This window comes from Salmo trutta, chromosome 12, assembly GCF_901001165.1.
Source record: "Salmo trutta chromosome 12, fSalTru1.1, whole genome shotgun sequence".
NCBI classification, from domain to species: Eukaryota; Metazoa; Chordata; class Actinopteri; order Salmoniformes; family Salmonidae; genus Salmo; species Salmo trutta.
The window spans coordinates 65,092,592-65,110,804 of NC_042968.1; the positions used below are offsets into that span (position 1 = coordinate 65,092,592).

Genomic DNA, 18,213 nt, shown 5'->3' on the forward strand with positions numbered 1-18,213 from the left:
AGCAGCATCAGAGCATGGAGAAGCCTAATTACCGTGACTAAACAGTCACGTGGAATTTGACTGCCTTCATGACTCGTGACCGCCGATGTGGGGGTAATACGGTCACCATAACAGCCCTAATTTAGACCAATGACAGAATTAGCCAGTGTACGAGAGTCAGTCAGTTAGAGAAGTACACCCATTTCCCAATCTACATCCTAGTCCCCTATCCCTAGGCACTTTGTGTAGACCCTGAAAATAATTGGGTAGGTATAAGCCATTCCACCTAGCCTATCAGAGGGCATGGTGGACATATTACCTATTCAGACTGTTCAATTGTACATTTCGGTGTTCGTCAAGGTTCCGTTTTAGGACCACTATTGTTTTCACTATATATTTTACCTCTTGGGGATGTCATTCGAAAACATAATGTTAAATTTCACTGCTATGCGGATGACACACAGCTGTACATTTCAATGAAACATGGTGAAGCTCCAAAATTGCCCTCGCTAGAAGCCTGTGTTTCAGACATAAGGAAGTGGATGGCTGCAAACTTTCTACTTTTAAACTCGGACAAAACAGAGATGCTTGTTCTAGGTCCCAAGAAACAAAGAGATCTTCTGTTGAATCTGACAATTAATCTGGATGGTTGTACAGTCGTCTCAAATAAAACTGTGAAGGACCTCGGTGTTACTCTGGACCCTGATCTCTCTTTTGAAGAACATATCAAGACTGTTTCAAGGACAGCTTTTTTCCATCTACGTAACATTGCAAAAATCAGAAACTTTCTGTCCAAAAATGACGCAGAAAAATTAATCCATGCTTTTGTTACTTCTAGGCTGGACTACTGCAATGCTCTACTTTCCGGCTACCCGGATAAAGCACTAAACAAACTTCAGTTAGTGCTAAATACGGCTGCTAGAATCCTGACTAGAACCAAAAAATTTGATCATATTACTCCAGTGCTAGCCTCCCTACACTGGCTTCCTGTTAAGGCAAGGGCTGATTTCAAGGTTTTACTGCTAACCTACAAAGCATTACATGGGCTTGCTCCTACCTATCTTTCCGATTTGGTCCTGCCGTACATACCTATACGTACGCTACGGTCACAAGACGCAGGCCTCCTAATTGTCCCTAGAATTTCTAAGCAAACGGCTGGAGGTAGGGCTTTCTCCTATAGAGCTCCATTTTTATGGAATAGTCTGCCTACCCATGTGAGAGACGCAGACTCAGTCTCAACCTTTAAGTCTTTACTGAAGACTTATCTCTTCAGTAGGTCCTATGATTAAGTGTAGTCTGGCCCAGGAGTGTGAAGGTGAACGGAAAGGCTGGAGCAACGAACCGCCCTTGCTGTCTCTGCCTTGCCGGTTCCCCTCTTTCCACTGGGATTCTCTGCCTCTAACCCTTTTACAGGGGCTGAGTCACTGACTTACTGGTGTTCTTCCATGCCGTCCATGGGAGGGGTGCGTCACTTGAGTGGGTTGAGTCACTGATGTGGTCTTCCTGTCTGGGTTGGCGCCGATTTTTGTGGGCTATACTCGGCCTTGTCTTCGGACGGTAAGTTGGTGGTTGTAGACATCCCTCTAGTGGTGTGGGGGCTGTGCTTTGGCAAAGTGGGTGGGGTTATATCCTGCCTGTTTGGCCCTGTCCGGGGGTATCATCGGATGGGGCCACAGTGTCTTCTGATCCCTCCTGTCTCAGCCTCCAGTATTTATGCTGCAGTAGTTTATGTGCCGGGGGGTTAGGGTCAGTCTGTTTCATCTGGAGTATTCTCTTGTCTTATCCGGTGTCCTGTGTGAATTTAAATATGCTCTCTCTAATTCTCTCTTTCTTTCTTTCTCTCGGAGGACCTGAGCCCTAGGACCATGCCTCGGGACTACCTGGCATGATGACTCCTTGCTGTCCCCAGTCCACCTGGCCATGCTGCTGCTCCAGTTTCAACTGTTCTGCCTGCGGCTACGGAACCCTGACCTGTTCACCGGACGTGCTTGTTGCACCCTCGACAACTACAATGATTTTATTATTTGACCATGCTGGTCATTTATGAACATTTTAACATCTTGACCATGTTCTGTTATAATATCCACCCGGCACAGCCAGAAGAGGACTGGCCACCCCTCATAGCCTGGTTCCTCTCTAGGTTTCTTCCTAGGTTTTTGGCCTTTCTAGGGAGTTTTTCCTAGGGAGTTTTTCCTAGCCACCGCGCCTCTTTCAAATGCATTGCTTGCTGTTTGGGGTTTTAGGCTGGGTTTCTGTACAGCACTTTGAGATTTCAGCTGATATACGAAGGGCTATATAAATACATTTGATTTGATTTGATTTGATTCAGACCGACAACAAGTGCCCAGAGGGAGGAGTTAAATGTCTATTCAAAATGAGTCTGCATTCTTGCATAAATGAAAGGCAACTGTTCGTTAATGTACCAGTAAGATCAGTCTATGTAAGTGTATTTTCTCTTAGGACTGTTCTGTCACACTCCCTATGGGGGAGTCCCTCCCTACCACCTCGGCCTGCGCTCAGTGGCGCCCCCCCGGTGTCAGACTCACCAATGATGGCCTCCCACTTCCCGTTGGCCTGCGTGACCTCGTAGGCAGAGCGCATCTCGCTGAAGGACGCGCCTCCGATGATGAAGACCATGACGCGCGGCCCGGTGCGGTACTCGCCTGGGGTCTTATTCTTGTGCCATTGGCCATACCGGGCACTGCCAGGGAGGGAGAAGCACAATCAACAAGGGTGGCATATCACAGTGTTACTCTTCTTCACTATTTCACCACTGCTGTACTGAAGAAAGAATGTGCCTAACTAGGAAGAGAGGTAATGGGCAGAGAGAAAGGGTCTTTCTCTACGTGGAGACAACTAGCTATACAACATATCAGCAAACCACATCATATGATACAGCAATCTGATGCCCCACTGCGCAGTCAATGATGTGGCATGCAACCATGGGCTGATCAATGTAATGTCTACAATGTAGTCGGTCTGGAATGCAACCAGTGTGTGTGAATGTGTGTTAGGCTGCGTCATGGCTGTGCAAGGCGTCTAGTGAAATGTGCTCATGTAACTGAGCCTGTCTGTGGATTCTCAGAGCTTCTTGCCCAATGAGTCAATAACATTGGGGCTGGGGAATGAAAGGTGGTTGGTGGTGGAAGTGGCTCCCATTCTCAGCAGCACAGATCCCATGTCAAATCAATACACACACAATGAAGGTCTAGTGGGGGAGGGATATGCAGGGGTCAATGTGTCAACACTCTCTCTTCATTCCCCAGTGCACGCACACCTACCACTGTGGTAGTAGTATGAGGGTTAGATGCCTTGGCCTTGTCCCAAATGGCACCCTATTCCCTATATTGTCCACTACTTTTGACCAGAGCCCTCTGTTGCAATACTGTATGTTTGATTGAATACACAGCCCTCTGGTTGTCTTTTCTCCTGTTTGTCGCTGCTTAGTTCTGCCCTTTCTCTCTTTTACAGCCAATCAGAGTATTCATCTCCCCTCTCCCTCAGAGCCCAAACAACTATTGATCTGTGACCCTCCTTGCTTTGTCATCTCAATAGCGCTAATACACTGCAATACATTCCAGTGTGTGTGTGTGTGTGTGTGTGTGTACCTGACTGCAGTGCTGCTGAAGGAGGCAGAGGAGCGGGTAGATATGTAAGGGTAGTGCTTGGTGTCCAGCTTATCTTCAATCACATCCTGCAGGGATGACGAGGAGAAAGGCAGAACAAGAGCATGGTCAGCAAATATAATACACAGTGAAGACAAATGGGATGGCCTGAAACACACACAGACAGACAGACAGACAGACAGACAGACAGACAGACAGACAGACAGACAGACAGACAGACAGACAGACAGACAGACAGACAGACAGACACTCTGTGTATTTCCAGTAACTGACCTCCATGATGTCCTTGACCAGTGGTGTCCAGCGTGACAGCTGATAGGTCTGCTCACTCACACGTTCCTTCCTGTCCAGCTTCTTCCCCCTGCGGAGGGTGGACTAGAGGGAGGAGGAACATGGAGTGAAAAATAACAAAGGGGAGAGTTAAATTACTGCAAATATCAGTCTGAATGGAAGTGTTTAATTGAGACCCATATGAAAGGAATAATATGGTAGGAACATAGAAGAGAACGAGGGAGAGAGAGAGAGAGAGAGAGAGAGAGAGAAAATGGCCAGGAAAGCTGGTGACAGAGCGAGAGAGAAAGAGAGAGAGAGAAAGAGAGAGTATGGCATGAAGGAGAAAGCGTTTGTAACAGGTGTTGAAAAGGTGGCGGTGCATCTGTGTCCTTGACTGCAGCTGCAGGAGGGACAGAAGAGGAGGTTGGCCAGACACGAAGTGGCCAACAACAGGAAGTAAGAGTGCTGACTCACGTCTGTGATGATGGGCACACCCAGGTGGGCCATGTTGGTGATGATCTCACTGTCCTCTGGAGGGATCTGGGCATGCTGGATGAGCTTGTTCAGGTTCTCCTCTGTGATGCCTACCCAACAGCACACCACAGGTTGTTAAGCTCTTATAGGTTCACTTTAAGCCTCATTTATACACTACGTATGTGCGCAATGCAAGAAAGCAATTAGCTACACAAAATGGTGATACTGCGTAGTTGGATGAGTTACAAATTGCGTCACTGCACACGTTTGCATATTGCTACGCAACTACTGCCATTTTGCACAGCTTGCGTTGCGTATGTAAATAGGGCATAAAATAGGCTTTAGGAATAAACAGGAAAAACTGATCCTAGATCACCTCTTAGAGTTAGGGTTGTGTTTGAGGCTAGGGTTGAACCAAGATGTGGTTATGAAGCTAGGGTTAGTTATGGTTGAGGCAGGATGGGGACATGAAGCTAGGGTTAGGGTTGTGGTTGAGGCTAGGGTTACGGTTGAATTGGGATGTGGATATGAAGCTAGGGTTAGTTATGGTTGAGGCGGGATGGGGACATGAAGCTAGGGTTAGGGTTGTGGTTGAGGCTAGGGTTACGGTTGAATTGGGATGTGGATATGAAGCTAGCATTAGGATTAAGTTTGTGGTTTAGGTTAGGGTTGACCTGGGATGTGGATATGAAGCTAGGGTTAGGATTAAGGTTGTGGTTTAGGTTAGAGTTGAACTGGGATGCGGATATGAAGCTAGGGTTAGGATTAAGGTTGTGGTTTAGGTTAGGGTTGACCTGGGATGTGGATATGAAGCTAGGGTTAGGATTAAGGTTGTGGTTTAGGTTAGCGTTGAACTGGGATGCGGATATGAAGCTAGGGTTAGGATTAAGGTTGTGGTTTAGGTTAGGGTTGAACTGGGATGTGGATGTGAAGCTAGGGTTAGGATTAAGGTTGTGGTTTAGGTTAGGGTTGAACTGGGATGTGGATGTGAAGCTAGGGATAGGGTGAATGTTTGGGTTAAAAATGTAGCATCGTTCAGTTTCACCGTTCTTGAGGAAGATGTAGAGGAGGATGATGCGGATCTTGTCGTGGGTGGTGACATTGGCGTCCAGCAGGATGGGCACGATGGCCCTCATGGGGTCCTTGATCTTTTCCCCTTCAGCGTCTGTACCCATGGCCAGGTCCTACATGCCACACAGACAGGAGATTAGCGATACATCCCAAATAGCAACCTATTCCTTATATACAGTGCATTCGGAAAGTACTCAGACCCCTTCACTTTTTCCACATTTTGTTACGTTACAGCCTTATTCTAAAATGTTAATTTTTTTCCTCATCAATCTACACACAATACCCTATAATGACAAAGCAAAACTGTTTTTTAGACATTTTTGCAAATTTATTACAAATAAAAGCTGAAATACCTCACTCCACCAATCAGGCCTTTATGGTAGAGTGGCCAGACGGAAACCGCTCCTCAGTAAAAGGTACATGACAGCCTGCTTGGAGTTTGCCAAGAGGCACCTAAAGGACTCTCAGACCATGAGAAACAAGATTCTCTGGTCTGATGAAACCAAGATTGAACTGTTTGGCCTGAATGCCAAGTATCACATCTGGAGGAAACCTGGCACCATCCCTACGGTGAAGTATGGTGATGGCAGCATCATGCTGTGAGGATGTTTTTCAGCGGCAGGGACTGGGAGACTAGTCAGGATCGAGGAAAAGATGAATGGAGCAAAGTACAGAGAGATCCTTGATGAAAACCTGCTCCAGAGCGCTCAGGACCTCAGACTGGGGCGAAGGTTCACCTTCTAACAGGACAATGACCCTAAGCACACAGCCAAGACAACGCAGGAGTGGCTTCGGGACAAGTGTCTGAATGTCCTTGAGTGGCCCAGCCAGAGCCCGGACTTGAACCCGATTGAACATCTCTGGAGAGACCTGTAAATAGCTGTGCAGCGACGCTCCCCATACAACCTGACAGAGCTTGAGAGGATCGGCAGAGAAGAATGGGAGAAACTCCCCAAATACAGGTGTGCCAAGCTTGTCGCGTCATACCCAAGAAGACTAGAGGCTGTAATCGCTGCCAAAGGTGCTTCAACAAAGTACTGAGTAAAGGGTCTGAATACTTATGTAAATGTGATATTTCAGTTTCTTATTTTTAATACATTAGCAAAAATGTCTAAAATCCTGTTTTTGCTTCATCATTATAGGGTGTTGTGTGTAGATTATTGAGGGGAAAAAACTACAATCAATTTTAGAATAAGGCTGTAATGTAACAAAAATGTGGAAAAAGTCAAGGGGTCTGAATACTTTCAAAATGCAGTGTAGTGCACTATACTGTACAAGTAAGTAAGCTTGTGAGTCGGAATGGTAGACGGGTTGGGTGAAACGCAGAAGGCAAATTTCGGTTGAATGCTTTCAGTTGTGCAACTGGCTAGATATCCCCTTTCCCGTTCCCAATTGCGTATTTCTGTAGCGTGAGGCAGCTTGATGTACAAGTACATCCCTTGGACAGGACGCTAGTCTATCGCAGGGTTGTACCCCCAATCTATCTCCTTAATGATGAGCCAAACAGTGACGCATTGAGCTATAGTGCTCTAGAATGTTTCTCTTCTCTCATCCTCTCGGTCCCTTGCTATGCCTCCTCTCTCCATCCCCTCCCACCTCTTCCCTGCCATCACTTCCATCCCTCATCTCCCCTCCATCCCTTCCTCCCCTCCTCCCCCTTCCTGTCCTTTACCTGCTCCACACGACACAACTTGTCCACTGTGCCCTGGTAGTGCTTCATGCAGTCCTCAGCCAGCTGCAGGTGAGTGGAGTACTGAGACACACAGGGAGACAGGGTCAGTACACACACATCATGTGCACACACAGACACACACACACTAACCTTGCTCAGCTCCTTCTGGTACTGGGGCATCTTCTTCAGCATCTGAGAGAGGTCCCTCATGGTGGTCTGTTGGAACACACAACACAGTCACGTTCTCTCTCCACTCAGCCATAGGAGCGTACTGACAAAGAGTATTACCAGACAGAGAGGCTTTCTGAAAGCATCCCTCCCTCCGTACCTTGTCTCCAGCAGTGTTCATCCTCTTGCTAGCAGAGAAGTCCTTCAATTGGCGTGTCACCTCCCTGATGGCAGTCAGAGAAGATAGATGGAGATAGCATAAGAGAACCAGTAAGTAGGAGAGCTCGACTTTGTTATGGCTTTATTGAGTCCATATCAAACACACACACACAGAGAGAGAGAGAGACAGAGAGACAGAGAGACAGAGAGACAGAGAGACAGAGAGAGAGAAACAGGCGTGTGACTTACGTGGACACCTCAGCGATGTGTTTGTGTCTGAGCCCCACCCACAGGTCATCGTCCTCGTGCAGCAGGACCTCCTTCTGAGAAGTGTCTCCCATCCCAGGGGAATCATATCTGATACAGACAGACGTGAATGGACAGTCAGACAGATAGGCAGGGGGAAATAATTAGACAGGTAGATAGAGAGAGACAGGAAGCTCGATGGAGACAGGGGGAGAGGAAAAGATAAATTGGGTCCAAACAGGCAAAAGCACTCATATTTACTGTAATCAACATTTCATTACATCGGCAGCCAGCAACAACATTGTGTTACTTTTCTACACTACACTATATAGTAACACCAGTACATGTAATTTACAGCCAAGTATTTCAACACAAGACTAAACGGAATCCAGGCTAAATGGCAAAGCTATTCTTCGAACCTGGCACAGATGCCTGAGCCCTGAATGTAAGTGTGTGTGGGAAAGGTACTCTGATCGAAGTCTCTAGCGAGCTAAAACAGCACAGATGATTACCTTGTAGTGAAAGATTCTGTGGGCGCTACAGCTGCCCTCCCCGAACGGATTATTTTCTTCTATTTACGGTAGTTACACCTGAACCTTAGCAGCTAGCTAGGCCTCAGCCTGTCTCTTTCCTTGGAGACTGCTGAAGGGAGGGATGTGAATGCAGAGACACACACACACACACACACACAGGGGAACACGCACATAAACACACGAGCATAAACATACACACACACACACAAATGCACCCAGACGTACCTGTAGACGTCGTTTTCGATGGGCAGCAGGTCGTAGCCCATGGCCTGGAAGGTGAGTTCATGCAAGACGGGGGAGACGGGGTCAAAAGCCCTGTCCAGGATGATCAGCTGAGAACGAGCCTTATCGGGACCCTGCAGAGAGAGAAGGATGGAGAGATAGAGGGGTAGAGGAGAGAGGTGCAGATTTACTCTGTGCCCTGATAGCTCCTACATCAAATATGTACACAGTAATATAAATAAGAATAATAGTAATACATTTAATTTATAACACCCTTCCATTGAAAGACAATTGCAAAGTGCGACAGTGAGGTGTGATCTCTTGTAGCTTGCTGGTTGTTTATTAAAGTAGCACACGGTGACAGTACATGTCAGGTTAACATCTTCTATGTTCTCATATGTTCACTGCTAAAACATTTCCTTCTACCTCTAATCTAATAAACACTCTCTCCCTCATCCTTCCCTTGTTCCATCACTCCCTCACCTCTCCCATGGTGGGGTCATCAGCCTTGTAGGCGTCCAGTTTGTCCTGCAACAGCTGGGCCAGGGTGGCATTGTCTTTGTACTCCCTGAGAGAGAGAGACAGAGAGAGTCAGAGAGCGAGAGAGAGGATGGGATTTAACAATATGTTTCTATCCCATTTACTGAACATATTAGCCCTGACCCCTTGTCAATGACAGGTTTCCTCCCAAATGGTAACCTATTCCCTATACTACTATTGACCCATTCCCAGTAGTTCTTACGTAGGGAATAGACTGCCATTTGGGACACAGTAATATTGCTGTTCCTAATGTCCCCGTTATCTGAGATGCGCCCCCTGTGGCTCACCCTCGGTATCTGACAGCAGGGTACTCCTTCAGGGTGGCACACAGGGTGGCCAGCTGGTCTGCCAGCCTCTCCATCACTGGGTTCTTTAGCTGGGTCTTATGGGGGCTGTAGAAACTCTGGAAGGCATCCGGGTTGTCCAGAGAGTACACCTGCACACACACACTTCATCAATCAAATGTTATTTGTAAGCAGAGCTAACAGCAGCAAATCAAATCCCCCCCCTACACAGACGGAAGAAACCTTGAGAGGAACCAGTTTTATGAGAGAGATCCCACAGTATATATGTTCAGTAATACTTTAAATGTAGGTAATACCCGTGTGGCTCAGTTGGTAGAGCATGGCGCTTGCAACGCCAGGGTCGTGGGTTCAATTCCCACAGGGGACCAGTATGAAAATGTACTGTAAGTCACTCTGGATAAGAGTGCCTACTAAAATGTAATCGTACAGCATACATAACAAATATGTTAGCACATCATTAACATTACAGCTATATTCGGTTCATTATTTTGTGGTGAGGCACATGCTCTCTGGATGGTGATAGTGAAGGACACACGGCGGTTTGCACCCTATATTCTAGAAATGATCATCCAATAGCATCAGAGCATAGCGCTGGGCACAGTAGCATAGTATGTTCTATCTAGGTTTCCTGTTATGCACTGGTTGATTGTTTCTGAGGGCAAACTCAGGCCTACTGGCTACTGTATGTGTGTATGATATGCAGCGTGACAGTGATGTGACTGTGGCCTTTCCTTCCTGGATGTGTGTGTGTATGATGTGAAAGTGATGTGACTGTGGCATTTCCTTCCTGGATGTGTGTGTGTGTATGATGTGACAGTGATGTGACCGTGGCCTTTCCTTCCTGTATGTGTATGATAGGACAGTGACGTGACCGTGGCCTTTCCTTCCTGTATGTGTATGATGTGACAGTGATGTGACCGTGGCCTTTCCTTCCTGTATGTGTATGATAGGACAGTGACGTGACCGTGGCCTTTCCTTCCTGTATGTGTATGATGGGACAGTGACGTGACCGTGGCCTTTCCTTCCTGTATGTGTATGATGGGACAGTGACGTGACCGTGGCCTTTCCTTCCTGTATGTGTATGATGGGACGGTGACGTGACCGTGGCCTTTCCTTCCTGTATGTGTATGATGGGACAGTGACGTGACCGTGGCCTTTCCTTCCTGTATGTGTATGATGGGACAGTGACGTGACCGTGGCCTTTCCTTCCTGTATGTGTATGATGGGACAGTGACGTGACCGTGGCCTTTCCTTCCTGTATGTGTATGATGGGACAGTGACGTGACCGTGGCCTTTCCTTCCTGTATGTGTATGATGGGACAGTGACGTGACCATGGCCTTTCCTTCCTGTATGTGTATGATGGGACAGTGACGTGACCGTGGCCTTTCCTTCCTGTATGTGTATGATGGGACAGTGACGTGACCGTGGCCTTTCCTTCCTGTATGTGTATGATGGGACAGTGACGTGACCGTGGCCTTTCCTTCCTGTATGTGTATGATGGGACAGTGACGTGACCGTGGCCTTTCCTTCCTGTATGTGTATGATGGGACGGTGACGTGACCGTGGCCTTTCCTTCCTGTATGTGTATGATGGGACAGTGACGTGACCGTGGCCTTTCCTTCCTGTATGTGTATGATGGGACGGTGATGTGACCGTGGCCTTTCCTTCCTGTATGTGTATGATGGGACGGTGACGTGACCGTGGCCTTTCCTTCCTGTATGTGTATGATGGGACGGTGACGTGACCGTGGCCTTTCCTTCCTGTATGTGTATGATGGGACGGTGACGTGACCGTGGCCTTTCCTTCCTGTATGTGTATGATGGGACGGTGACGTGACCGTGGCCTTTCCTTCCTGTATGTGTATGATGGGACAGTGACGTGACCGTGGCCTTTCCTTCCTGTATGTGTATGATGGGACGGTGACGTGACCGTGGCCTTTCCTTCCTGTATGTGTATGATGGGACAGTGACGTGACCGTGGCCTTTCCTTCCTGTATGTGTATGATGGGACGGTGACGTGACCGTGGCCTTTCCTTCCTGTATGTGTATGATGGGACAGTGACGTGACCGTGGCCTTTCCTTCCTGTATGTGTATGATGGGACAGTGACGTGACCGTGGCCTTTCCTTCCTGTATGTGTATGATGGGACAGTGACGTGACCGTGGCCTTTCCTTCCTGTATGTGTATGATGGGACAGTGACGTGACCGTGGCCTTTCCTTCCTGTATGTGTATGATGGGACAGTGACGTGACCGTGGCCTTTCCTTCCTGTATGTGTATGATAGGACGGTGACGTGACCGTGGCCTTTCCTTCCTGTATGTGTATGATGGGACAGTGACGTGACCGTGGCCTTTCCTTCCTGTATGTGTATGATGGGACAGTGACGTGACCGTGGCCTTTCCTTCCTGTATGTGTATGATGGGACAGTGACGTGACCGTGGCCTTTCCTTCCTGTATGTGTATGATGGGACGGTGACGTGACCGTGGCCTTTCCTTCCTGTATGTGTATGATGGGACAGTGACGTGACCATGGCCTTTCCTTCCTGTATGTGTATGATGGGACAGTGACGTGACCATGGCCTTTCCTTCCTGTATGTGTATGATGGGACGGTGATGTGACCGTGGCCTTTCCTTCCTGTATGTGTATGATGGGACAGTGACGTGACCGTGGCCTTTCCTTCCTGTATGTGTATGATGGGACAGTGATGTGACCGTGGCCTTTCCTTCCTGTATGTGTATGATGGGACGGTGACGTGACCGTGGCCTTTCCTTCCTGTATGTGTATGATGGGACGGTGATGTGACCGTGGCCTTTCCTTCCTGTATGTGTATGATGGGACGGTGATGTGACCGTGGCCTTTCCTTCCTGTATGTGTATGATGGGACGGTGATGTGACCGTGGCCTTTCCTTCCTGCCTTTGTCTTTGCTGTAGTGCTCTGCTCCCCACAGCCTTTTTCACATTCACTCTCAGTCTCTCCTCTGCCATTCCTCTCTTGCCTACTCCTCCACTCCACCTCTCTTTGTCCTCTCCTCTACCCCTCTGGCTTCTCTTCTCCTCTACCCTTCCCTCTCTTCCTATAGAACACAACCACTCTGCCCAAGGTCATCCCTCGGTCTCAGACACCTTCATCACTAACACAGGTGCCCCACAAGGGCTGATATGTACATAACTCTCTGGCTATTCTAGGATCCCTCTATCTCTGGATCTTTCCCTCTGGCTCTTCATGGATCGCTCAATCTCCCTCCATCTCTATATCTCCCTGCCTCTCTCCTTCTGTTTCTCTCCCTCCGTTTGGTACCTGCGATTCGTAGGGCAGGAAGGCGATGTTGATCTCGGTCAGGGTCTTGATGGATTTGGAGGCCCGGCTCTTCACTACCTCGTTGAAAAGTGGGTCTGGGCAGGCTGAAACGGAGAGGTTGATGTGAGTGTGAGTGGTGGTTCTGCGTGGCTCAGTTGGTAGAGCATGCACGGCACTTACAACATCAGGATTGTGGGTTTGATTCCTGCTGGGGCCACACGTATGAAAATATATGCACACACTACTGTAAGACGCTTCGGATAAAAGCATATTGAAACATGGGCTTGTATATTAAGAACCCTTGTTTCAAAGGATGTGATGCTGAAAATTATGAGCTCTATTTTGGGTGTCTAGATCAACTCTGGTTTTGTAATAAAATGAACCGTAAAAAAAAAGTGTTTTCTTTCATTGCACATTATTCCTTCCATGAAGTCATTTTACCAACGTCACAGCCCTCTCCACTAAGAATGAATGGCTGAGGTTGCACTCATGTCCATTGAGCTGTGTAGTGAATCCACAGAGCGATTGAGGTGTAGTGGAAAGGCTCCTCAGGTATCTACTCACAGTCAGTGAAGAAGACGTGGGCTGCTTTGTATTTGGCTGAATGGGGGTCTTTGAAGTCTCCGATTAGGGTCTGCACAGACTGGAGAGAGAAGGACACGAGAGAGTAAAACGTCTGTCGTGTGTGTGTTTCTGTCAGCGTGCGTCTGTCTGCGTGTGCCTGCATGTACTGTACGTGTTTGAATAAGGATGGGAGAGGTGGAGAGTAAAACTGGTAGAAGGAAGGTAGGAAGGTAGAGTCCAGTCAGCTAGAGATCCTGTCCACAGACACACATGAGTATTGTGTGGTTTGCGTAGGCTGAGTCAACAACCCTGGGTTTGGGTACCATCTTACACAGAATGGTGGCATATGGTCTCTGTGTACAGTGAGAACAGAAAGCTGCCAGAGACAGTGTTCTAAATATAGACTGTGAGAGGGAGATGATGGTGTGTGTGTGTGTGTACCTTGTCAGTGGGGGTAATTAGGTAAATGGCCTCCAGGGTGGGAAGAGGCTCTCGCCGCTTGTTTATGTCCTCCACAACTGGGAGAAAAGTGAGAAGGGGGGAGAGAGAGCGAGAGAGAGCGAGAGAGAGTTATATCACGTTAGCTGATGGCTGAGTCATGGTAGCCAAATGGTAGCTACAGTGCATATGTAACAAGTGTTGAATTTCATGTAGAATTACACAAAACCTGAATAGTTTCCATTGCTTTTTTATGTTGCACACTTCATTCTCCTTCTGCATTCCCCCTCATAAACATCCCCCCCCCCCTTAGGTTACTGAAACATTTCCCCATGAAATCATAATCAATCCTATATGTTACAACACTTATAATGAGTTTATATGGTTTACTTACCGGTACATTATAATGTCTCCCACCATTCATTGGGATATTCATGTTAATTTGTACTTTGCAGAGGAGTTTGGTGTATTAGGGCAGCTAAGTATTTGTTCATGGAGGTTTTTCCTGTCATTATCAGTTATGTCATGTGTTTTTGTTTGTCAAGTTATGTTGACGATATTTAACTGTTAGTTTGAAAGTGCATGTCATGTACTGTAGTGTACGTAACGCCTGGCTGTCGTTCAGAAAGTTGGCTAGTCTAGGCCTATAGGTTATACAGTACATTTCTCTTTCATTTGTCTTTACATTGTTATGTCATTCATGAGCTTATTGTTATATGCCCTGTTTACTGTACCCATGTGGAAGAGAGGAGTTTGGCGTATTAGGGCAGCACAGCATTTGTTTCTAAACGTTTTTCCTGTCATTATGAGTGAATAAAAGACCTACACCAACCCTGATCCTTTGGTCGTATGTAAGCCAATCAAAACACAACGCAGAGGCAATGTACACCCCGGTCACACATACAGTATAACAACAGAGGCTGATGACGTTTAAACAGAGCAGAGTGCTTACTGGTGATGCCCTCTGACATGATGTCTGTCATCTTGCAGCAGGAGGACAGCATCCTCATGCTCAGCTGGTCCACAATCAACGCCTGAGACCAGGAAGAGAAAACAATGAGAAACCAGGGAGAGTGAGACAGAGGAAGGAGTAAGACATAGGTTTTGGAAAACAAGGTTAGGACTCTCCAATCATATTCAGTGCACCCAACTTAAAAATGTCAGGAGCATCAAACAGTATTGAGGAGCACCAGAAAAAGAGATGGATTGAAATGAATTTAGATAGCCTATAAGACTACTTTTGATGTAGCTATCCAGAAGCCCCTTTCTAGTCATTATACAACATTAACAATGTCTACTGTATTTCTGATCAATTTGATGTTATTTTAATGGACAAAAAAAACGTGCTTTTCTTTCAAAAACAAGGACATTTCTAAGTGACCCCAAACCTTTGAACGGTAGTGTAAGTCGAAGAGCCTTATGGTCTTGTCAAATAGCTGTCATGTAGCCCTACTACCATTGCTGCCAGGTGGTGAATGTTCGGGGTACAGTAATCGTGGGTTCAAGGTGCCTTCGCATCAAGCTTTTTTATTAAGGAAAAAGAAACCTGTTCACTCCTGGTCGCCTTTGCTGAATTCAAATACCGCATACGTAAGTGGATGATTATAATAATGCATATCAAATGTTGTATATGTGAGTGTCGCAAAAATAAGAAATTAAGTGGTGTTTTTGGTCTAACAGCAACCTTTTAGTATGCTATTATTTTCGGTATGTTAGGCCTGTGTAGAATACTAATGAATCATTCAAATAGACGTTGATTCAGCTTTGATCTGAACTTTATTAAATGACCACCATTCTGAAAAGTGGTGGTGTCACTCTGGTGCACTCCGGTAGCACTACGCTACCCAAGGGACTCCAAGAAGCTCCTCATTAAATATATGTATCCCGTTTCAAGAAGCTAGGCGTATGTCGCATGTCACTACTTCATAGGAGAGGCATGTGAACGTTTTTTTTGTTATATATATATATTTTTTAATCAAAATACGTTTTGACAGAAATGACTTCTGGAACATGTGAACTTTCATGTGCCTTAATAACAAACTTGTATGCCATCTTTAAATACAAATAAAATTGTTAAATTAGGAGCCTAGTTGCTTTAGCCATGGAAAAATACAGGAACCTTCCCGCTAGCCATGATTGGCTGAGATAATGGATGGGCTGGACATGCCGAGAGATGAGTTCGGATTGGTCTGCCATGTAGCATGTTTCTGTCTATAACATGAGCTGGTCAGAACGTGTGGATAATCCTTTCTACCGCAGCTTTTTTTGAAAGATATCATGAAGAACTGAAAAAGTGTTGCAGTGCTGCACTGAAGTTATCAGGTGCTATTGACAAAGGTCAGTGGGAAAAAGTTGTGATGGACTACTTTCTGGAGGATGATCGTGTCATGTTGACTCTCTCGGACCCTGAAAATGAATCAGACAATGAGGAAATCCCTGATTTAGGTAAAAACATTTTAATTGAACCAGACATTGTAGAGTCTTCCCCATCACTGTCCTCAGAAAAAAATGGTGATCAAAAATGTTGTTGTCACAAAAGAAGTTGACTGAGTTTTGAAATCCCTGGAACACCCAGTGGAAGCAGAGAGATGATTCCCAAATACGGAGGGAGTTGAAAAGAGAACACAGGAGGCTGTTGTATAAAACACCTGTCTCCGGATTACATCTTCAAACTAAGGGCAACCATGGCATCTGTGACAGAGGGAGAAGCGTTCATCCATGTATGCGGTTAAGCGTCTAGCCTACATTTTTAGATATTATACATTTCTAATTTAGTCAGAAAGTCGTTTTCATTGCAAGTTAAAGCGTACTGTTAGCTAGCTAACGTTAGCTGGCTGGCTCGCTAGCTAACGTTATGTGAATGATCTGTGTAGTAATATACATTTTTAATATCTCAGAAAGCCATTTGCATTGCTAGTTATAGCCTAATGTTAGCTAGCTAGCTAACATTGAACCTAGTTGATTAGCTTTAACTACCTGCAGATTCATGCATGGTGCATGCATAGTATCATGAGTTGGGATTATGGTTAACTCTTTAGCTAGCTAGCTACATGTCTAAACAAAAGACTCCATTATGCAAGTAACCATTTCACTGTACCGTTTACACATCCTGTATCCTGTGCACCTGACAAATAAACTTATAGTATGTGTTTACCAGAGACAGTAATGTGAAGAACAACATGACCTGCAACAAAATCAGATTAGCATATAGGCCAAGGATTAGATAAAGTGTATTTTTACGACTACTTTTTGCTACTACTTTCACCACTTTTAGTCTTGAAAGCTTTGGTTGTTTACTACACTACCAAATTCACTCTGTTTAGCACATGGCCTCACATGTGGATCCTTAAAGAGATGGGTGGGGCTATGGCTTAAGAGGATGTGAACAATACTGAATGGTTTAGACAAGGAAGAACTCTCCATAGGTGTACCAAAACATTCATGGGCCATTTTCTCAAAAGTGGAGTTACGAGTTTATCAACTTCAAAGCAGAATTACTTTCCCATTGCTCCTCAACTGTAGTGTTTAATATACCATTTCCTTGCTCTCTACTTTTATCCAATGTAAAAAACACAATTTCAAATTTTGCTACATAGGACCAAATCCAGGCGGGGGGTGACATATTTGTAATCTTGGTGCACTACCCGTTGCAACACACTAATCACAATAAATGTAATTCTACACTTGAAAGGAAAAATATATATCTCACCTGGGATTCGAAGTTGGCACAAACTGTGAAAATGACCAGGAGCCAGGCTTGCTACACTGTGGCCTATTCATGCTGTTTTTATGCCTGTTAACAACACTTTCATGACAGTGTTCAATAACTAACTACGTCAACAGTTGGAATTGGCTGATGCAAAATGTGTCCAGCTGGTCTTGTTAGCATAGGTCTCTGAGTGTGCTGGGTTATCTGATGGGAAAACGAACATAACGGTCTATCATGTGCAACTACGTTGACAATTTTAATTGTCTGGTGTGGATTTTGAGACTAGAAAAATGTTAAGTTAAACTTTTTCTCAATGTTCTCAAATATGGGTTTTACTTTTAACAATAAAGAGGGATTTTATCAACTTCCACTCTCCTCGAAAAGTTGCTGAATTTCCTCTTCACTCTCACAGGTGAGGTGAAATCCTACAATGTATCCTCTTTGCTCGTGATGTGTGTTGCTCAAATAACGATACAAATGTAACAACAGCCGGAAGGCAGAAATATAATTTTGCCATTCAATGTATTATCTGGGTGAATATTTTTCTAGGTACCTGGTGACACCAAATAAAAACTCCAGGTAATATTTACGAGAATACACAACGAAATGGTCTCAATTAGACCAAAGGGTCCATGTTTCACTGAACAATTTCACTTTTATCTTTCCATCGTGGGAATGAACTCTGTTTTCGGTCAACAAAGCCTGAAAAATCCTGATTAACAGAATTTAAAAAAAAAAAGTTAAACTGCAGTATAACAAAGACAAATATTAATACTAATGGGCCTCTCACCTTCCATTCTCCCTTCTTCTTCACCTTCTTGATGACATCATTCATAATCTCTGTGAAAGAGAAGAGAGGAGACGAACAGGTCAGAACATTCTTTGCTTCACATGCTTCTTCCCCGTGTGCAACCTTCCAATGTCAGTTGATATGA

At 45.6% G+C, this 18,213-nt stretch overlaps 1 protein-coding gene across 2 annotated transcripts in view; it reads right to left on the reverse strand.

The window, feature by feature from the left end:
- Nucleotides 1–18,213, reverse strand: part of LOC115203987 (syntaxin-binding protein 1-like) — a 50,050-nt gene that overhangs the window by 7,494 nt on the left and 24,343 nt on the right. For both annotated transcript variants that reach the window (XM_029769155.1, XM_029769154.1), the window contains exons 2-18: nt 18,069–18,118; nt 14,522–14,603; nt 13,573–13,649; nt 13,132–13,210; nt 12,568–12,671; nt 9,251–9,399; nt 8,907–8,991; nt 8,427–8,557; nt 7,672–7,779; nt 7,424–7,487; nt 7,246–7,311; nt 7,096–7,176; nt 5,398–5,536; nt 4,353–4,462; nt 3,879–3,980; nt 3,588–3,673; nt 2,526–2,680 (exon numbers count right to left, since the gene is read on the reverse strand). In XM_029769155.1, the coding sequence (XP_029625015.1) occupies nt 2,526–2,680; nt 3,588–3,673; nt 3,879–3,980; nt 4,353–4,462; nt 5,398–5,536; nt 7,096–7,176; nt 7,246–7,311; nt 7,424–7,487; nt 7,672–7,779; nt 8,427–8,557; nt 8,907–8,991; nt 9,251–9,399; nt 12,568–12,671; nt 13,132–13,210; nt 13,573–13,649; nt 14,522–14,603; nt 18,069–18,118 (1,668 nt within the window). The remainder of the gene's footprint in view (nt 1–2,525; nt 2,681–3,587; nt 3,674–3,878; nt 3,981–4,352; nt 4,463–5,397; nt 5,537–7,095; nt 7,177–7,245; nt 7,312–7,423; nt 7,488–7,671; nt 7,780–8,426; nt 8,558–8,906; nt 8,992–9,250; nt 9,400–12,567; nt 12,672–13,131; nt 13,211–13,572; nt 13,650–14,521; nt 14,604–18,068; nt 18,119–18,213) is intronic.